This window comes from Cygnus atratus, chromosome 3, assembly GCF_013377495.2.
Source record: "Cygnus atratus isolate AKBS03 ecotype Queensland, Australia chromosome 3, CAtr_DNAZoo_HiC_assembly, whole genome shotgun sequence".
Classification (NCBI taxonomy): domain Eukaryota; kingdom Metazoa; phylum Chordata; class Aves; order Anseriformes; family Anatidae; genus Cygnus; species Cygnus atratus.
This window is the reverse complement of record NC_066364.1, coordinates 64,305,614-64,326,796: the sequence shown is the minus strand read 5'-3', so window position 1 is coordinate 64,326,796 and position 21,183 is coordinate 64,305,614. Positions and strand designations below refer to the sequence as shown.

The window sequence follows — 21,183 nt, the reverse complement described above, 5'->3', positions numbered from 1 at the left end:
GGGCAGGGGCCGGCCCCGCGGGCAGGAGCCACCGCCCCCGGCCCCGCCTTGTGCCCGGCCTCCGCCCGGCCGCCTGCCGCCGCCATGTCTGCCCCGCTGGGGCTGCTGCTGCTGTTGGGGCTGCCAGGGCTCCTGGGCGGGTGGCCCCGCTACCAGCCCACCTGGGGCTCGCTGGATGCCCGGCCACCTCCCGCCTGGTTTGACGAGGCGAAATTCGGCGTCTTCATCCACTGGGGCGTGTTCTCGGTGCCCAGCTTCGGCAGCGAGTGGTTCTGGTGAGCTCCCCGCCTCGCCCCCCCGCCCCCGAAATGGCGGCCCCCGCTCCGGGGGTAACGGGGCTTGCCCGGGGAGCAGCGCTTCGGGGACGGGGGTCACAGCCCAAGGGTGTTGTACCCCAGGTGGGGCCGAGCAGAGAGACCTCGGGCTTCATGGCCCCGGTTAGGAAGGGGCTTGAGGCTGGTACGTGCGGCCAGCGGTGTGTGCAGCTCTGGCACTGCTGAGCGGGTGGGCCAGCGTCAGCCCGGTGAGCAGGGGGACCAGAGCTGGAGGATGCTTTTTCTGCAATGTTCGTGAAGGAGATAAAGCATTAGAGGGAGACCACTCAGGTGCCACAGTGAAGGGTCAGAAGAAGCAGGTTGCCCCAGGATCTGTGCAGGACAGGTGTTGCAGATCCCCACAGCCTCTGAGAGGGCTTCGAGCAGCCCTTGTGAAGCCCGTCGCTCCCCGCATTGCTTCCCTTGCTTGGCACACTGCCTCCTGTTTTCTTGTGCGCCTTTTGTGCTGGTGCTGGTTTTATGTGGTATTATCCACTTAACCGAAAGACCAGATCCTTCAAGTAATTGTAGTTCAAAGGCTGGATGAAACCTTGGGTTTGTTGAGTGCTCGCTGGCTCAGGCCCTTTGGCTGTAGCTATTTGTTTTGCCACCTTCTTTCCGTGCTCTACCAAATACTTCCTGTAGGACTTGGAGTGAGGTGTCCTGCCTCATGTACAGTATGAAGGTTAACAACAGCTCTCCAGCAGAGCTACAGTAAAGTTTAAATGCAACATTTGTAAAACAAATCAACTTCCCCGTAAGCAAACCACTTTTTTGAAGGCAGTATTTGGCTTATTCTTTACAGAGTTATGTTTAAGGGTACCAGGAGTTTTTTAATGTATATTCTATTTACTAAGTAATGACTCTGTGGGGTGAAAAAAAGCTAAGTTTTGGATCAAGCCTTACTCTGAGTGCTGTGCTCCCAGAGTAGGATTCGTACACGGATTCAGGCTCAAATATTAATTTTTTATTGTTTTTCTAAAAACAACCCCCGGTTCTTTTTAGTTGATAAAGTTGTTTATGTCCCTGTTGCCTCCCATCCGTAGGTATGTATAGGTGTGGAGCTGCTCCAGGGCCTTCTGGCAGCATGCACAGCCAGGTGGCTGAGGTCCTTTGCTGACACCTTCAAAGGGAAAGTCAAAAACCCCAATGGTCACCCAGTCTGCCTTCTTCCCTTCAGAGCTGCACAGCCTTGGTCAGTACAGTTCTAAAACTTAATCCTGTCAGAGCAGAAGTGTTGACAAACAAAAAGAAGGAAGGATGTTACCTCTCTTTATGCAATTACATACTTTAAAATCAGAGGTGTTTTTTTTTTTTTTTTTTTTCAGGTTCTTGCATGGAGGAAGACTGTCACAGCCTCTTCTTTTTTCCCTTTTTTTTTTTTTCTCTCATTGGCTGCTAGAGATTGCTTGCTTATGCTGAAGTCTGTTTGGGAAGGTTACAACAAGTTCATGCAGCTGCTGTGGTCATGCAAAGCTGAGGTCAGAGACCAGCTCAGAATGGGAGAGAGAAGCACAATCTGAAACATTCAGATTCTGTTCTTTTTTTTTTCCTTTTTTTCATTTCATTTTTTTCTTCCCTTTTTCATTCTTTTCTTTCTTTTTTCTTTTCTTTCTTTTCTTTCTTTTCTTTCTCTCACTTTCAAAGTGTATTCATTTATGCCTTAATTTGCCAACAGGAGCTTTGCTGCTTGGTTTAATTCATAGGGAGGTGAATGCTTTCAAACCTTGTTCCCCTAAATATTAGCAGTCACAATATATATTGTTAGAAGGCCTCCAGCAATAAGGCTGTTCATTCTGTAAGGACTGTTGCATGCTGTCTGTAGAATTCCTCTTTCATTGCTAGGTAGGGGAGAGAGAGAGAGAGAGAGAGAGAGAGCAGTCCGAAAAGAAATAATGCTGTATTGGCAGTTTATGAGCTTTGCCCATGGTGAGGGTGAGAGACCACCATCAGGCCACAGAGCAGCTCCAAATCTTGTGGATGGGAACAGTTGGAGTAGTGACATTACTGGACCAGGACTTGACAAATGAAATTCTGTGACCTTTCCAAAGTGAAATGACTAAAGGATGCAGAGCATGGGGAAAGAGGACGGAGAAAAGGAAGTCTTTTATTAGTAATATTGCTGTGTTCTGAAGCAGTTTATCTGGTTGCCAGTGTCATATGCCTCCAGTGTGCATGACTCTCAGCATGAACACAAGTAAGAGCTGATCATTTCAATTCTCTCTTCTTTGTCTAAAACATCACCAACATATGTGGTTTTTATCTGTATTTTGTAGGTGGTACTGGCAGAAGGAAAAGAGAGAGCCCTATGTGAAATTTATGGAGGCAAATTACCCACCTGGGTTCAGTTATGAAGATTTTGGGCCACTGTTTACAGCAGAATTCTTTGATCCCAACCAGTGGGCAGATATTCTGAAGGCTTCAGGTGCAAAATATGTGGTCTTAACTTCAAAACATCATGAAGGTAAGTGGAAAGCTTGTGAATGTTAGCAATTGTTGCATTTCTGTTAACTGAAGAAAAATCCCGGTGACTTCCCGGCCTGCTCAGAGAAAGAGAAAGCTACAGAGTTACCTGCCCCAATCCAGCCAGAGAGTTTAAAAATGCCTAGGAAATGTGTTAGAGTCAGGAAAATGCATGCACAAAGCTATGGTCATGAAGCTTGCATAGAAGGAAGAGTAGATTGTGCCGCGTTTCTCTTCTTATAGGTAAGACTGCCTGAAATGGTGGGGGCAAGCGGGGTGAGCTTCTAGACGAGTTAATTTCTGAATTAACTAGATGAGTTAATTTCTGATTGTTGTGTAATTTATTGCTCAAGCAAGCAAAAAAGTGCATCCTGCACTGTTTCATGTACAGAGAGCTGCTGTGTACAGGCAGTTAACTAGCTTTGTGGGTTTCCCCAGGGAATTTAGCAGTATGTTCCAGGAGTCAAGATGCTCTGCAGAGAAAAGTAAAGAAAGAGGAAGTGGTTTAGAAGGCAACATAATATCAAAGAAAAGTGTAAAATGCTAAGCAGCAATATGAGGGTGCATTTAGTGAATGTGTTGGGGAGATGTGGGCTCAAGAGTTGCAGCTAGTAACGTGTGAATTTTAATCCCATCTCTGACCAACAAAATCCTGATCCTGATGATGCCAGTGGCGTAATTCCCACTGACTTCAAAAGAACCAAAATTCGTTTAGTCTGTCCTGTAGCCTTGGGCATGAATTTTTAGCTTGTTTGTCTGGTTGATATGATTACACGTTTCCAGTTCACAAAAATACTGCAAGATTCATTAGGCAATGACCATGAGGGTGAGAGCAGAGCTCCTCTGGCAGTGGTTTAAGTCTGCAGCGCAGTAGTACCTGAAGTGCTCAGGCTGGATTGCCAAATGCCTGAAAAGTTAAATCTCTCCTGATACCTAATGCTGATATTTTAAAAGCTGTTTCAAGAGCTTTTGCACTCTGCTTATATACATGTCCTGAGTTGTTCTAAATATCGAGACAAATGACTAGCGAACATTTGCATAAGATGTAAACAGAAGGGAGGAGAGTAGTCTGAACGCAAATGATAGCTTGTGTATTTTGCAACAGGGAGTGTTTCATCTTCCAGTTGTTGAATGTGTATTCAGAGTTCGTATTTACCGCGTTCCGTGAAACTCTAGTTGCCTCAGAAGTTGCTGTAGTTTTGGTTAATTTAATTGGGACATTTGAATGGAGTGAACAACTAAAGAGGAAGGAATAATTATTCTGAGCAGTACAGTACTAGAAAATGCATGTTTATGTATAAAATCTATAAATGTATCAGGCATTGTATTCTGATGTTATGGCTACTGCCACAGTGCATAAACAGATTATAGGCATGCTTTATACCATGATAACTGTATTAGTACATGTATTATTTTTATTATTATTTTGTTTTCTTTTGCAACATACTTCTAAATCACTTCCCAGAAGGAAGAACCGTTATGTCCCCTCTTCTGCTTCTCTTTCTTATCTTTTAATTTTCTTTTTGCAGGCTTTACTTTGTGGGGTTCCAAATATTCTTGGAACTGGAATGCTGTTGATGTGGGACCAAAACGAGATCTTGTGGCCGAACTTGCAACATCTGTTAGAAACAGGACCGACTTGCGTTTTGGGTTGTATCACTCCTTGTTTGAATGGTTTAATCCTCTCTTCTGTGAAGATGCCACCAATGTCTTCAAGACAAGAAAGTTTCCAACCAGTAAATCATTACCAGAACTCTATGAAATTGTGACCAAGTACCAACCAGAAATAGTTTGGTCTGATGGGGATGGAAATGCACCAGATACTTACTGGAACAGCACTGGCTTTCTAGCTTGGCTGTATAATGACAGGTGTATCATGATGCTATTTTAGCTCCTAATCTGAAATTCTGCTCTGTGTCTAGTTTGTCTCGTTTTGTGTATATTTTGTAGAACCTTTAAACTCTGCTTATGGGGACTTCATTAAATCTTAATTTTCTTGAAACTCAGAGTGCCAAGAATCCAGGTCTTCCCTAAAACTATTGAAGCTTGCTTTAGAAAAAGACTTCTGTACTTTTTTTTTAACCACATCTGCAAATTCATCAGTTAAGATGGCAATGGTTATTCTACCTCGTCATTTTCTTTCCGAAGTATTGTCTGCTGCATAGGCAAACAGGATAGGGGGATAATTTGAGAACAGGGGTGCATTGTTGTCAGCACACACTGAACATCTGGCAGTGGGTATGAAGTGCAGACTGCTTTCTGGCGGGCCTCCTATGAAAGTCTGCAGCATATTTCCCCACCAATGCCAATCTGGACTTTTTACTAGCAGAGGATGAGAACTGGATTCCTGAAATTGCACTTAATCTAATAGTAATGAATTAATAGCGCAGAACTCATCAGAATGTTAGTTTCTGGGAGGGACGTGGTGGTGGGGAGAGATTATGCTAGCTGTGACTGTAATTTCTAGAATAAAAATCATAAACTTAAGTATTCCTTGCTTTCAGTCCAGTTCGGGACACCGTTGTGACCAATGACCGCTGGGGAGTCGGCAGCATCTGTAAGCACGGTGGCTTCTACACGTGCAGTGACCGATACAACCCTGGACACCTTCTGCCTCACAAGTGGGAGAACTGCATGACCATTGACAAGTGGTCCTGGGGGTACAGGAGGAACGCGAAGCTTGACGATTACCTCACAATTGAGGAACTGGTGAAGGTACGGTGGGACAAAGGAGTTGCCTCCAACTGCTGGTTATTATGTTAGACTGTACATTTCAATTATACATCTATTTTAAGGAAAATTATTAATTAAATAATGAAGCAATGAAATAATGTTGTTCATTTGCAGCCTAACAATGGCAGCATGGAATATCCGTGTAATTCTTACTAATTTTATAGAAAATACTATGAAAAATATTATCTAGTAAAAATTCAGTCAGTTTCTTAGAAGCTATTTCCTCTATGAGGAACTGGTCAAAGACTGATTTGGATAATCTTTGTTCTAGGATTTTGTTTTCTAGTAACTGCACTGTTGAGTTGACAAGAAGCAAACAGCTGCAGTTGCACAGAGACTCCTGTCTGAAGGCTATGTCTTTTTCCCCGTTCTAGCTAGAAACATTTTATAACTCTTAACAGTCTTTTATCTGGTAGCTAGAAACGTTCCTTCCATTCTACTTCATATTTAAAAAAAAAAAAAAAAAAAGAAAAATGAAAACAACCCCCCCAGAAATACAAATAGCTTGTGTTAATGGAAAATTGATTCAATTTGCTAGTCTAAGGTATTAAAAAAGAAGACTTGAAGCTTGGAAGAACTGAATGAAAGGAAGACTTATCTTTCAGATAAAATGCATTTAATTGCAAAACTCAGCTACTGAAGAGGAAGATTGTTGTTGCTTAATCCAAATCTGTCCTTTGTATTGTCCTTGCAAAAGATAATTTCAAACTGAAGTAACCTTTCTTCAGAGGAGAAGGTCTTAAATTCATTCAATAGCTTGTCTCCAGTTGTCTGTTCCTCAGACTTGTGTATCTCAGGCTGATCTCTGGAGGGCAGTGTGGATGGAAACACAAACATTTATGGACTCGCTAGAAGGATCATCAGTCTATTTGCAGACTGTCAAGTTCGTAATATGGCATTAGTGTAGACTCAGTGCTAGAACATGTGATCTTTAGAGGCTGAGATTAAAAAAAAAGTATTAGTAAAATTGTCTGCCTCTTTTTGTTTAAGTTGCTTCATGGATTAATAGGTCTGGGAAAAGCTCTACTCCAGGATGAATGAACCCTTTGAAAATCTAGATTTTCAATAGGATTTTTTTTTTATTACTACCATGTGCACAGACATGAAAACACATTCAGTCTTCCACCCCCTTTTTCATCCTCCTCCATCCCATTCTTTTAATGGTAGGAACATTTCATTTGAATCCCAGTCTGTGCATTGTGTGTTACAGAAATAGTTACGTACAATGTGAATTTTACAGGCACTAATGTCTATGACTACTGTGCATAAAAATGAACACCCGTTCTGTCACTGGCTCCATTTGTAAAAGGTAGACTACTAGGAAGATCCTAATAGTACTCTCAGAGACAAGATTTATTCTTTTCTGCGTAAATTATTGAGACCGCTTCATTTTCTTCTGAATATTTTATGAAAACTGTACTAAATATGTAAAGCTTCATAGTGTTTTACAGATGTCTCCATAAAACAGGGAGAGCATCAAACAGAGGAAGAATATGAAATTGCTTTTCCCTGCTTCAGTAAAAAATGAAGTGGCATCTACTAGCCCTGTTTTCCTCTCATGCAGAGAAATAATGCTATAACTGTTCTATGGGGAAATCTCTCATGAAATTGAGAAGTCAAAATGTTAAAAAGTTGTAGGATCTGATTCTAATGTAGAGTCAGTCAGACGTACTGGTGTGCAAATGTATTTGGGGCCACTTCCTGCCATGCAAATTGACAGTAGAGCTTTGTTTTATGGGAGCTTCAATTTTGCATCGACTGTTGGGATGACGTCCAAAGTCTGAGCACGCAGCAGTAACGTACCTAGTCCAATCCATCATTCTGAAGCAGCACACCAGGCTTTAGTAAGAACTTCAAATATATGATTTCATTTGCCGTGACCATATGTTCTGCGTATGTGTTTAAAAACATTTCAGCAACTTGTAGAAACAGTGTCTTGCGGAGGAAATCTCCTGATGAATATCGGGCCCACTCACGATGGTCGCATCGCTGTTGTATTTGAGGAACGCCTGAGGCAAATGGGTGCCTGGCTGAAAGTCAACGGAGACGCCATCTATGGGACAAAGCCGTGGAGAGCGCAGAACGACACGGTCACACCAGACGTGTGGTAAGGCGACTGAATCAATATACGGGCTGTGTACAGCAGTGTGTGTGGAAATTGCTAAATTCTTAATGGTGTGATACTACGGAAATCACCAGCTTGCTTTGTGTGCGCTGAAGAAATGAACCCTTTTGTCTATTTAAGAAACTGCATGGAAGTGTGTATAAAAATGTAGGTGGACAGTGGGTGTCAGAGAATGTAGTACTGGGATGATGCCAGGGCTGAAAGGAGGGTTGCAAGAGTTTCCTTAATGACCTTGTGCTTATTAGTGGAGCTGGAATCCGAAACAATAAAAAATAATAAATAAAAAATCCAGACACACAAAACTGCTATGAGGTGGTGTTTATCTGTATAACAGGAATGCTTTATCTTTAGAGAGGAGAGAAACTAGAAATCTAGAAAACTAGAAAAATCCATTTCTTTTTAAGGTAAAAACACACAGGAAAATAATAGCAATTGTTTGGTCAGTAAAAAGCTCAGCCAGCCTCTGAGCTCTGCTGTGCCTTTGTGCTTTCTAGCTGCTATAGCGCCATAGTGATCCATGAGGCTTTTGTTCTGACCCTCTTCTCTGCCTCACTTGGCTTTCTTTAGTCCTGCTCCAAGTAAGCTTTTGCTATCTGGCCGTAGCCTTGAAATTGTTGAAGGTTTAGTAGAACCACTTTTGAGAAAAATAAAAAAAATGTAACTAAAATGAAGGAAGGTGGGAGAAATATTTCAAACGTATGGTGCAAGATATACAAGGATATAATGTGGATAATGTCTGCTGAAATTCATTTTTAAAAAAATTAACAATGCCAAGTGGAAGCTTTGTTGTTGCACGGGCTCCTAGGAAATTCTTCAGTGTAAAATCTGTATATTTGTCTATAGATGTGAATTACAACATTTTTCTGAATATAACCCACAAGTATCTGTTAATGATTCACCTTAACCCCCCAGATCTTCTTTCTTATATGACTAGGCAGCAGTGAATTATAATAAGCTTGCTGAAGTTACTACAGATGTTTACTTCTAAATAAACTTCTTTAATAATCTCTGTTACCTCCAGTTTGTCAGCATGTGTTTTCAAGGAATAGTACTTTATTAAAGGGTATAGACCATATGAAGTGAAGGTTATGCACGTGAAAATGTAATGAATGCTGACTTTGCAAATCATTTATTTTCCAGTCTTGAAAGCATGATATAAATTGCTTCAGAAAACTTACAAGGAAAGACTGAAACGGGTGTCTGTTCCCCATTTCCAACCAGGTACACATTCAGACCCACAGATGGCAAAGTTAATGCCATCTTCCTTAACTGGCCAATCTCTGGGACTCTGGAACTTGGTGAGCCACAGGCTAAGCTTGGAGAAACACAGGTAAAAAGACTCTTCCCACCCTGTGCTCAGAACAGTGAGGTTTTTAACACATTACGAGAAATGAACGTACTCTGAAGGGATGTGGAAAACAACTCCGGGATTTGTCATGATCCATCAGTGTTTATTTTAGTTTCTGGCATCTTTGGGAATGCATACAGAGTACTTTGGAAGAGACCCAGCAACATGTTGTTTTTTGTTCTGGGACCTTCCTTGTCATAGTCCTCCCAGTGGGATGTTTCTTCTTAAAGTTAGACTGAGTTGTTGCTGGGATATAGCTTACCTTTCAAACTAAGGATCATAAAAAGAGGCTAAATAGCAGGAAAACAACAGGGCCACCTCTCTCATTTCCACTGTAGAATCTACCCCAGGATGACCTTTCTTTATAAATATCCACTCATGATATTGTAATTGCTGTAATGGTCTGGTAGTTTCATGTGCCCAAAGGGAATGCACACAGAGGCTTCGGTTGCCTGGGAGTATGAAACAGTTACTGGATGCGACTCTAAATGTGCAGTTCAGAGCAAGCAGGGGTCAGAAGCTGAGGATGCTGATACCACACCTCCAAGTAGCCTGACCCGTTAGAAGCAGAATTATAGAGCAGAACACATGGTGCTCAGGACTTAATATCCACACTACTGCACTTAAAGGCTTTGCTTTGGCTTAGGTCAGTTCTGGTCTCGTGCACTGGATGCCCACTAGCTGTTGAAATGCATTGTGTTTTTCTGGATTGTGGCTTCTCGTATAGTGTCATCTGAAAAAATACCTAATTTTCAGTGAGATGGCCCTGTGAGAAGGTGAAGAGAGTCACTTCAAGAACACTCCAAACATCGTGTAGAATACAAATGTAGATGTATCTTGCATTTTGGAGAGGCACTTGGGCTATCTGTGCACAAAAAAATAATGTTCCTCAGGGGCAGAGACATTTTCAACTGTTCTCTTAAGCTGCTCCACTATTTTTAGCATTTCATACTAGCTAGCGTACAAGTCTCCCTGCAAAACATTGTTTTTAGTGGGGCAGGTTCTTCGGGTCAGCTTTGAAATGTCTGGCTGCACTCTAAGAAATTTGATGCTTATTCACAACTACAAGCTCCACCACAGGAAACAGGCATTTCATAACCTACCTACCTACCTGCTGAGACCCAAATCCCATCCCAAATACTGCTGACGAAGGTTTATGTACCTTTTACAGACCTAACTACTGATTTAGACAAAATATCACTAGCTTTATTACTTATATACCTATGTCACAAATCCTTTTCCTTTACTTTTATTCATTGTCTTACATTAATTTGGTTGTTAATAGCATTTATGGCTAATCAAATAGTAGTGATGGAAGAACGCTTCCCCTGATGAAAATGCAGTTATATGTACTTTGAAAAGCCATTGTTCTAAGTGTACTGCTGGTTTCTATTTCAGGTGAAGCTTGTTGGCTACAAGGAGCCACTGAAATGGATTGCATTAGGAGAAAAGGGACTGATGATAGCTCTACCTCAGTTAACACTTAAACAACTGCCGTGTCAGTGGGGCTGGACCTTGCAACTGACTGACATAAAGTGAGCCATACCTTGGAGCCTTAGCTAGTAGGGTTTGTTTTTTTCCTGCCCATCTTCTTTGCTGCACTGTTTTTTAATTCTTACTTGCTTGACTGAGAAATATCAGTAACAGTCTATCTTTATTAAAAAAATAAATAAATTGTAAAAGGTGGAATGAAATGGACCTCAAATGAAATCCAGCACTAGATCGTTATATCTGTGTACAACTTGCTTCTTTGAACTTGTGTGAATAACTGAGCATCTACCTTGCCAAGAAACTGGCCAAAAGAAAAAGAGGTCAAGTTGAAAAGGAGGGAAGAATAAGGGCAGTATATTTTTTTTTAAAGCGATGAGAAAGAACAAAAGCTAAATCAAGCTCATATTCAACAGATCAGACAACTGCACACCTAAGTTAGTTGTACACCTTCTTTAAAGCAAGAAATCTAACTTCCACATAACTGCATTGTGAAAACCTGTCAGTTTTAGAGGAAAGAATGAACTTCCCCATTGTTTGCTACAACCGGTGGCTGGTAGTTTCAGATGAGCTGAATAATGCATCTGCAAGAACAATCCTACGAAGGTGAGAAATTCATCACCAATGCATGGAGGCAATGCATATGTACATTTTAATTTCTTTATCATGAGAATCACTAATTTTACACACTCCTACCTTTGAGTAATTCTGTCTACTGAGTAAAGGGGGAGTTCTTTCTCTGTTTTGTATAATTTCATAGGTTAAGGCTGACTCCTGTTTACATCCATTGTTTTTACAGTTACCAGGGTGCCTTCTGTGGACTACTAAACAATCAAAACCCCCATATATTTCAACAATATTTTTTTTTTTGAGAAATAATGAGGAGTTGCTAGGAATCCTCAGCTTTGGCAGGAAGACAGCATCTTAAGCAGAGAGTGGATTGTGTCCAATTTGAAAAATTCCCAAACTCATCATGCGTCAGGATTAGTAACTGTAGACCTGCAATGTGAGGTTTGCAAAAAGGGGGAGATACAGGACAACAAAAAGCATGAATAGTTTTGCATAGACTTATTTTCCTGAGTAATGTTAATAAATGCCCAACTATTTTAGTTTTTAAGTAATGGGCTAATAAAGTATTGCCTTTTCTGCTAGTAACGTTATCACACGCACAAATTTTACATTAAAATATTTTATTACAATACAGACAATTGGGCTCAAAATTAATACAAATTAAGCTAAAATATTTACAAGTTAATGTGTACAGTGTAGCTGTTTCAACAGCATAAACAAGAACTTCTAAAAATCCACATTCTTTTCAGTAACAAAGAGAGCACCCCCCCCCAGCCTGTTCAAGAGGCACGTGCATCCGTTGGCAAAGGCTTTCTGAAGAATGAGAAACCCTCTGGAATAACATTTGTAAAGTCAAGGAAAGAAGAGTTTTTCTTTACAGAAAGAAAAATCTGGTGGAAGAATAGAAAAGCCGTACTTCATACTGCTATTCTTAGATCACCGTCATTCGTGTTTTTCCCAAAACCTAACACACCCCAGACAAACAAGTTATTTTTTCCTAAATATCTTGTTGTAATACTGCCACCAGATGCCTTCCAGATGCAATAAAAATAATCAAATGAATTATGCAAGAGTTTAACAACTTTTTAATAGAAAAGTCTTTACATACAGTGATTCTTTCAACAAGAATATTTTTAATGGGTGTTTGAAACAGAATTCTATTAGATAGAACAAATATAGGCTCGCTCCCAGTTTTTTCAGTATGTTCTTTCTGCTGGTCTACCACTCCTACACCATTACAAAATTAACCCAAATCTCATCAGTAGTCACACGGGCTGTGTTATAAATACATGATATATTCCTATTAGTGTGCAGCTCATTTCTCTAGTTGCTGAGGGGTACTAAAAGCTTCGTAAACATTAGCAGCAAAATCTTTCACTTGTTCCATCATCAGTAGGTCCTGGAAGAAATTTAAGGAATAAATTTGCTTAATCAAAAACACACCCACCACTTAATCAAAAGCACACAGCCACTTCTCTGGTTTTGCTGCACTACATGATTGTACTCATCATGAGAAAAACACCTGGCACTCCCACAGAGATTTAACTCAGATTTCTTGCATTAGAAAGGTTGATGAAGAGAACTCCAAATAGAACAAAGTTGAGACCTGTTTTTTCTTCTGCACAGTTTAGTACAAGGAAGAGATTCCATGAGAAAAAAGAAACATCTTTTTGGAAGATAGAACTTTACAAAAAGTTTAAGTTATGCCAGTTCCTACTTTTTTTTTTTTCCTAAGCCATTGCAATCGAAGTGTGATATGTTACCTAAAAAGAAATATACAACATCTCAAAATTTTATTTGGGATCTTTTAAATAAAGTATGATTTTTACCTGAACAAAGTGACTGGGTGTTTCACTGCATACTGAATGGATCTGTCCATTTATTATTGGAATTATCTTGGCTAAAGGAAGACTGACACTGGAAAGACTAGAAGAGAACAAAGATATTGACTTAGACCCGCTCTGATATCAGTAAAACTACTGAACGGTGATTATTACAGTTCTAAATAATTACTACTTCAAAAGTAAAAGTTGGAACAACTTACTTTTGCATAGACCACAAACTGGAGTATACAAAGGAAGGTTTTGTCCCTATTAAGTCTTTCATTGAATACAGAGAACTACCAAAGCAAATTTTATCTTGCCTGTTCGTGTTCCTATCACACAGTTCCACGCTTGCATTGCACGCAAGGGAAACACGGTTTAGCTGCAGCCTGTGTGTGTGTGTGTAAACTGTTGTTAGAAGTGTCAGTTTGCAATCTCACGCTCTTTCAAACTCAAAACCAAGAGAGAGCCAACCTAAAGCCTTCTGGATATTCTAAGCATTGCAAATAGTCTACATTTAAATACAAACTTATGACTCAAGAGCCATTAGTTATTAAAATAAACATATATAAGCTAGTTATTATTCAAAGTCTTCATTTTAATATTTTAGAAATTACATTTCTAGGATTTGAACTCAGCTTTCAGATTTCTAGCACACTACTGTTTTAAAAGCAAGTTAACTTCAGAATAAAAGCTACATTTTTACAGTCTTTTGGGAAGAGGCAGAAGATCCTGAATGTTAGCATTGTTTTCAGCATACCAGTCAGAAAACAAAAACTCTGTAGGTACTTATGCTTACATATATTTGGAGAATATGCCCAACTTCCTTGAGAACTACAATAATTAACAGTCAGAAAGTGGGGCATATAGAGCTATCTTTCTTCCTGGCCTCACTGGGGAGTACTACAAGTACATCTGTCAGTAGTCACCACCAGTGGTGTAAATCCTCCAACCTAGAAAGGCAGTCTGCTCGTACAGCACTAGGAAACACTGGTAAGCATAGGTCTTCCGATTTCTGTTGTTACATCTGCAAGTTATGGTGGGGAAGATACCTCAGGAAAATTCTAGCAAGCTCATGGGTGAGAAGAAACATGCAGTAACTCCTAGGTCTCTGCTTGACTGAAGTGAGGGGATGGTATTTAGTCTTGAAAAACAGGAAACAGAAGTCTTTCCAGCATGAGAACTTCAACACGGCAAGAAAATCACTAGCTCTTTTTAGAATTCACTATGAGGCCGAAAGAATTACCATGTAAGAACCACAACAAAAGGAGACATTTACCTATTTACAGAGCTGTTCTGAGACAGGTCCTGTTCAGTAGGTCTAAAGAACTCCGCCATGTTGTCCAGCAGCTGACTGAATCCTCTGTTTAAACACGTGCTCAAAACTGTACTGAAGTCTGGACTGAAAAAGTAAGTAAGTGCTGTTTTCATTCCTAGGATTCATTTTTTCATTCCTAGGATTTATTTTTCCAAACTAAAAAACCCTGCAAATCTCAAGAGAGACCAGCTCCCCAAGTGTCTCCACAGCAAACCAGTCAACAACCTAAACTGTACCCTCGAGTCACTAAAAGACATAAACCTACAGCATTCCTCACTTCTCTATTTCTTACTATGCAGTAACATAGAAGGGACCTGTCCTTAAAATGCCCCAGATCTCTAGCAGTTAAATTCTAAGAATGTTTTGGCTCAGTTCACTCCTATTCAATGCTTACCATAAAAGCCTCACTGCAGTAGCTCCTGTAGAAGGATGCATACGACCATTCATAAAACCGTGCATTAAAAACAAATTCTGATAAGCCAAAACTGGTGTTCATTTTATCAGAGCAAGTAAATGCAATAAAATTACTCTCAATTTACCCTGGTATAACAGAAGAGAAGTACTCCTCTGTTTCTATATAAGTACAGAAAATGTGAGGAGGAGATAAGGGGAAAGATGTCCTCATCGTCTTATTAAGGCAGGATTGCTTTTTATAAATGAATTTCAGAACACTCATATTTTGAAAATCCCAGCCTGCAATTAGTGAATATAAATCAATATTTAATGCAGCACGGTGGCTGAACGGTCATATTTTGCAAATGAAAGTTCACCAGCTTTTTATATGAAACTAACTGTCTTATATAAACTCTAGTTGCAAGGAGGAGTTTAATATGCATAGAGTATTTCTGCATACCTTTCTAGCATATCTCTAGTTTCATTAAGTAGCTTAATTGTAGCAGTGTCTCTTTCTGTGAGTCCACAGGCCTGGAAAAAGCAAAGACAGATGCTATTTAGTGAGAAATATACTGGCAACTCTAAGAGCAGAAGTAGAATAGTTTTGCACCATGGAATTAAGTCAAGGTGAGTGTTAAGTCAAATATATTTAAAAGAAAAGATTTATGATAGTAAATCAGATTCTTTATAATTTGTGCATGTGCACAGATTGCTGTGGTTTTTTTTTTTTTTTGGTCTTTAGTACTAGCAAGAAATGCCAGGCTGATCAAGCAGGATATGTTTTCTACTTTTGACTACCAAAACTGACATAAACACTGCATGTTAGCATAAGTTAATGGATTAATGCATGCGGTCACACAATGAAGCCTCAGTTTCATCTTTATACCAGCAATAATACAAACTAAGAACAAGTTTTCACCAATCAGTGATGTGGCTGGAGACAAACACCTTCAGAAAATTTCAGAAATTAGTGTTACAACTGAGATTAGATACACTTCTCTCTTGACTCCAAGACTTCATTTTCCAGCCCCAAACAACCAAAGACTCCAGCACACCATCACTTTCTTCCAGCAAAGCACCTCTCTCAGAGATGCTACAATTGGCCACGCTCTTTGCTGGTACACAAGTACAAGGTAATACAATTTGGCTTAGGACTACATTAAGCTGCACTATGTTACAGCATACGTCACAGACTGAAAGCAACTAATCTGGCTATGTTCCTGAGTTCGTCGCTGACGTGCTGAGGAAGACCCTTGTTTTCAATCGAGTCTGAAGAAGGTAAGAGAAGGACACTTCACTTGCAAAGGAGGAGGCCCGGTCATTTATCAAGGATTCAGTTACCATGGTGCAACTGGAGGACTGTTATGCACCCCTCCCTCTTCAAAATAAACAAAGGCAGATGAAAAACTGAAACAAGTACCTGGGTAGCCAAGGGGTTTTCTTCATCTGGCATCAAATAATGACATAAGGGAGAATAAGGTGCACTCTGATCTGAATCTTTATGTTCCACTACTTTCCTGATATCTTTAAGTTTCTGTTCCAGCTCCAGAAGAGAAAGGGCATGCTTAAGGGAAATACTGGAAAGGAAAAAGTGTTAATTTTGCAGCCAACATTGTAATGATGCATTGTTTATCTGCTGATTATATGCTCACAAATAACAGGATCCCAATCTGCAAAGTTGGTTTGCAATGTCAGGCTCTCAGCCTGCCAAAATCTTTGCCTGAATAAAGTCAGTAATGCCTCCCTTGGTTTTGATTCTAATAAAACTCATTGTTTTGGGAACTGTCATCACAGTAAAGATGAAAAGTTAACCACAGAAAAATACAGACTCTTACCTTCCAAAAACTTTATGCACAGCTTGTTTAACAATAGTTATTAATTCAGTCAGTCCTAGAACAAGAAAAGTGTCAGAATTATTCTAAGGTTTCACTCAAGTCTAGAAAAAAAGTAGCACTTTGTAAGCACCATACCATCTCCTAAAAGGTGCTGAATACTTGATAAATATTGCTGCTGAACTTCAGGGGGAGCTAGCGGTGTCTGTGGGGAAAAAGAAAAGTTCTGTGACCCATCAACAGTAGACAACAATACAAAATCAATTTCAAACAGGTTGCAAACACTTTCCTTAATATTTTAATACCATGTAGCAGATGGATTCCCCCGTTATCAATGCAGCTCTAGAAAACAACTACATTTGATTTCTCTGCTAAAGAGAGGTTCCTTCTTATCACAGTAGTTTCAAAACAGAATAAGGAGATGAAAAATTTCTTAAAAGAAAACTTTAGAAAGTGGACATCAAAAATAAATCATGACTTCCCTGTCAGTTTGCTGTGGCCATCCTTCCAATCACATCTGAATCATCACAGTCAGACATGTAATGGCCAAGCACTTGCCCATCCACCTACCAACTTTGTCATTATACTCAAGCAGACCGCAAGGAACAGCAGGACACTTTTCAGAAGATCCGGATATGCACTTACAGGTTGTCATATTTGAATTGGGAGACGAGTCCCAAATCATCTCCTCTCTCACCAGTTGGAGGCTGTAGCTTCTGATTCTCCCTTCCTGCCATCAACCTGTAGGTCTTTGAGTTCTATCGCATTGCTCTCTTCCATACTATACAGACATCTCTTCCATTTTTGTAGCACAGAATCTTAAAAATCTTCTTTCACTTTTCATTCATGTAGGAAAGTCTCTTAAAAAACTGTATTGCAAGTAGAATGAGACCCTCCATCATGCTAAGAATTAAACCTGGTGGAATAGGATATTTAAACTCAACCCTAACCAAAGCCATAGAAATCTGCTGATGGAAAAGCAGCTTTCAGGAACTGAGAGAGGATCCCAACTTGCTGCAGCAGAGTGCCTCAGAGTTGATCCTGTCAACCCACTCCTCTACTGGAAAAGTGACAGAAAGGAAACATTTCTACTCCAGATCCTCTTGCCTAAAAAAGCTTTTTCGGACTTGACAAAATGAAACATGACCTCCATCATCTCTGGCCTCCCTAATGAAAGCTTTTCTAAACCCTCAGACCTGCCTTCACAGGCTGCTTTTCTTTGACTCTCAGCAAGAGGTATCACAGAGGAGCATATGACAACTAATCAAGATTTGCACCCATTATTTTCAGGTGATCTGTTCAATAATTTACAAATCTTACTGTGGGTATTTGCTTACTCTAGGATTTACTGTTATTAAGCAATAGGCACAACATGTAAACAAAACCCATTCTACTTTGCTTGGCCCCATCAAGAAACATTTAGGTAAATGACCTTTTGGAGTTAAAAACTAGTCAAAATTTCTAAGACAACGCTTTTCTTTAACTCCAGAAAAAAAATAACTGGGGGAATTAATGTGCAAGCTATGAAGAGCTAAGCATTTATACATACTTGCTTACATATCTTGGATCATTCATAGAGTATTACTGTTTCACAAAAGACTAATGAAAGCAAAAATTATTTTAGTTTGGCGTTCAGATATGAAGAAGCCTTCTTTAAGCAATACAAACACAGACAAAAAGGTATTATTTGATATTGCTAGTATTTTGTAAGCAACAGTATCACCAAATCATCCAAATTTAGAAACTCTTATAATTTATCGATATACCTTACTATCAGTACTGCTTTCACATCTTCCACTCTTAGAAAACTCGCAGTTTCATTCAAGCTATGCCCTTTTTATCAAAGTAATTCTTTCACCTCCAAGAATGTGGAATTTCAACTTTTGAAACAAAACAAGAAACTTACTGTGCCGTTCTTGCAGACTGCAGCATTATCTAGGTAGATGTAACCGCCAATAATATTTAACTGGACTCGCAAAAGAACTACTAGCATACAGGTACTGTACACTGCTACAATACTTCTTGTGAAACCTTGAAAAGAGACAAAAAATACTTCAAAGTCAATGAAAAAAGTGTGAGTCAGGAGGAAGAGTACTCTCCAAGACACAAGAAGTGCTAATGATTCTTAAATACATAGCAATTTCTCTCATTGGTTGTAATAACATGTACTTTCATAACATACCCAAAATGTTCATGAGTCTAACATGCACAGCAGCTACAGCTAAGGTGTTGCTCCATTTAAATCCAAGAATCATAGAATATCCCAAGCTGGAAAGGACTCACAAGGATCATCTAGTTCAGCTCCTGTCTCCACAAAGACCACCCAAAAATCAGACTACGTCTGAGAGCACTGTCCAAACACTTCTTGAACACCATCAAGTTTGCTGCCATGACCACTTCCCTGGGGAGCCTGTACCAGTGCCCCAAAGTCCTACATTAATATAATTTAGCATGTTACACAAGTTATTTTGGAAAAAAAAAAAACACCGTACAAGCTGCTCCAGAAGGTGTATCATGTAGCAGTGCTGTCAAATCCTCCTTCGTCATAAGGCCACGAAATACACAGAGCATATTAGCCCTCATCATGCAGTCAAGACACAGAAGGCATAACAGCAGTTTCAGAGAAAGAAAAATGTTACCTAAGGCAGAAGCAGATAATATCTGCATAAAGAAAATGAAAATGAGCATCAGCTACCAGCCACCAGATAGCAAAGGATGTGTGGAAGTAACAAATAAATTTGGATGAGCGCTGAGTAGCAAGGACACAGGAAAAAACAAACCAGATCAAAAGCAGGATCTATAGGTGTGTTGTGAAAAGAAGATAACTCTAAGGAAGGAAAGAAAACCAGAGAGGCAGTGGTGGTGGCGGGGATAACAAATGGCACTAAGGAATCAAAAGTAGTGAACAAAAAAAATAACAGCATCTCAGTAATATTTCACTGCATAATTATCTGACTTCACTATTATTGTTTTCCTTCCACTGCTTCCACCAGTCAGTACATAAGATGATGAACGGCAGGGTTCATAACCACTGCTGTGGTGGTTATCTCAAACAGGCTAAAAAGAGAAAAACACTGGCCATATAATGGCTGGCCTGCATTTCTGAGAGATGTGATTTTTCTGTGGCGGTACAGAAAGTCTGCACAAAGTTTTGTTGAGCAGGATAACATGAGGGCCAATAAGATTCTTCAAGGTGGTTTTTGAGCATCTGATTTCCCTGGGGGATATTAAAAAAAATCCTTAATGAGGAGCTTTGGCAGAGTGTGGAGGAGTTTGCTATGTAGTATGCTACATTATCTTCGTATCTACTGAAAGGACGACTCACTGTAGCGTGAAGTGCACATTTTAAAGGGTATAAAAGATTTTAAAATTTATATTAGATATTATGTAGATGTAATCTTTTATTTACACTTACTTATTATCTTTAAATCCTCCCATATTTCTAACTTGTTTGCTGGCCTGTGGGAAAAATAAATGCAAATATTAGCCATTGTATATTTTACTTGGAAATTAATAAACATATTAAATAACTGCAGTGCTCTAAGGCAAGTTAATTTAACTATTATAATTATTCACATCAGATTACACCTACATTGATTTGCCTCATTCAAGAAAACAGTATATAAACTATGCATTATGAAGTCACAGGAAAAATATTCACATTTCAATGTGTAAGCATAGCGTTTATTGATGCCAATTACATACAGTTACATTATCAATTTTGAGTTCCTACGTTAAGCAGTTAGAAAAAGCCCACTGATGGTACAAAGCGGTAAGTCTTTTCTGGGGCCTTGATCCTGGCTATATTTAACACAGACTTCAGTTCAGTAAGTATGCACAGGTAATCTACTTGTGCGTAAGCAGCACAGGATCAGAATTTCTATCCTACTTTCTTACAGGATTTACCATTGCCTGGCTTTCTATTGAAGTTCAGCCTTGATCACCTAAAAACAAATAGATCATGACCATCTGTGGAAAAGGAGTCTTGCACTACCCACATAAATGCAAGGGTTTGTTCTTTTCTTCTCTTGAAAAACATTTACCTTTTTGACCTGACTGATTCCTAAGATTATATATATTCTGCAGTCAAAAAGCAAGACTGCAGATTGTATAGAATCAAAGAATATCCTGAGTTGGAAGGGATCCACAAGGATCATTGGGTCCAGCTCCTAGCTCCACACAGGACCACCCAAAAAGCAAACCCTATGGCTGAGAGCGTTGTCCAAATGCTTCTTGAACTCTGTCAAGCTCAGTGCCATGACCCCTGCCCTGGGGAGCCTGTCTCAGTGCCCGACCACCCTCTGGGTGCAGAACCTTTCCCTAACCCCCAGCCTGACCCTCCCCTGTCCCAGCTCCATGGAGTTCCCTCGGGTCCTGTCGCTGTCCCCAGAGAGCAGAGCTCAGCGCCTGCCCCTCCGCTCCCCTCGTGAGGGAGCTGCAGGCCGCCATGAGGCCTCCCTTCAGCCTGCGCTGCTCTGGGCTGAACAAACCAAGGGACCTCAGCTGCTCCTCATGTGCCTTCCCCCCCAGACACCCCACCATCTTTGTAGCCCTCCTTTGGACAATCTCTAACAGTTTTACGTCCTTCTTGTATTGTGGTACCCAAAACTGCACACAGCACTCGAGGTGAGGCCACACCAGCACAGAACAGAGAAGCACAATCCCTTCCCTCAACCAGCCAGCCATGCTGTGCCCAAAGCACCCGAGGACATGGTTGTCCCTCCTGGCTGCCTGGGCACACTGCTGGGTCACGTTCAACTTGATGTCAACCAAAAC

At 40.2% G+C, this 21,183-nt stretch overlaps 2 protein-coding genes across 2 annotated transcripts in view; one reads left to right on the top strand and one right to left on the bottom strand.

The window, feature by feature from the left end:
- Positions 1–56: 56 nt before the first annotated feature.
- Positions 57–12,443, top strand: FUCA2 (alpha-L-fucosidase 2). Its single transcript, XM_035538318.2, has 8 exons — positions 57–275; positions 2,591–2,778; positions 4,307–4,646; positions 5,282–5,492; positions 7,427–7,617; positions 8,857–8,965; positions 10,382–10,518; positions 11,791–12,443. Exons 1-8 carry the CDS (start codon positions 85–87, stop codon positions 12,086–12,088), a joined length of 1,665 nt encoding a protein of 554 aa, XP_035394211.1. The 5' UTR covers positions 57–84; the 3' UTR covers positions 12,089–12,443.
- Positions 11,645–21,183, bottom strand: part of PEX3 (peroxisomal biogenesis factor 3) — a 20,598-nt gene continuing 11,059 nt past the window's right edge. Inside the window, exons 4-12 of the mRNA XM_035538321.2 lie at positions 19,823–19,866; positions 18,314–18,438; positions 16,546–16,612; positions 16,411–16,465; positions 15,996–16,152; positions 15,036–15,106; positions 14,144–14,266; positions 12,871–12,967; positions 11,645–12,440 (exon numbers count right to left, since the gene is read on the bottom strand). Of these exons, the coding sequence (XP_035394214.1) occupies positions 12,357–12,440; positions 12,871–12,967; positions 14,144–14,266; positions 15,036–15,106; positions 15,996–16,152; positions 16,411–16,465; positions 16,546–16,612; positions 18,314–18,438; positions 19,823–19,866 (823 nt within the window). The 3' untranslated portion in view covers positions 11,645–12,356. The remainder of the gene's footprint in view (positions 12,441–12,870; positions 12,968–14,143; positions 14,267–15,035; positions 15,107–15,995; positions 16,153–16,410; positions 16,466–16,545; positions 16,613–18,313; positions 18,439–19,822; positions 19,867–21,183) is intronic.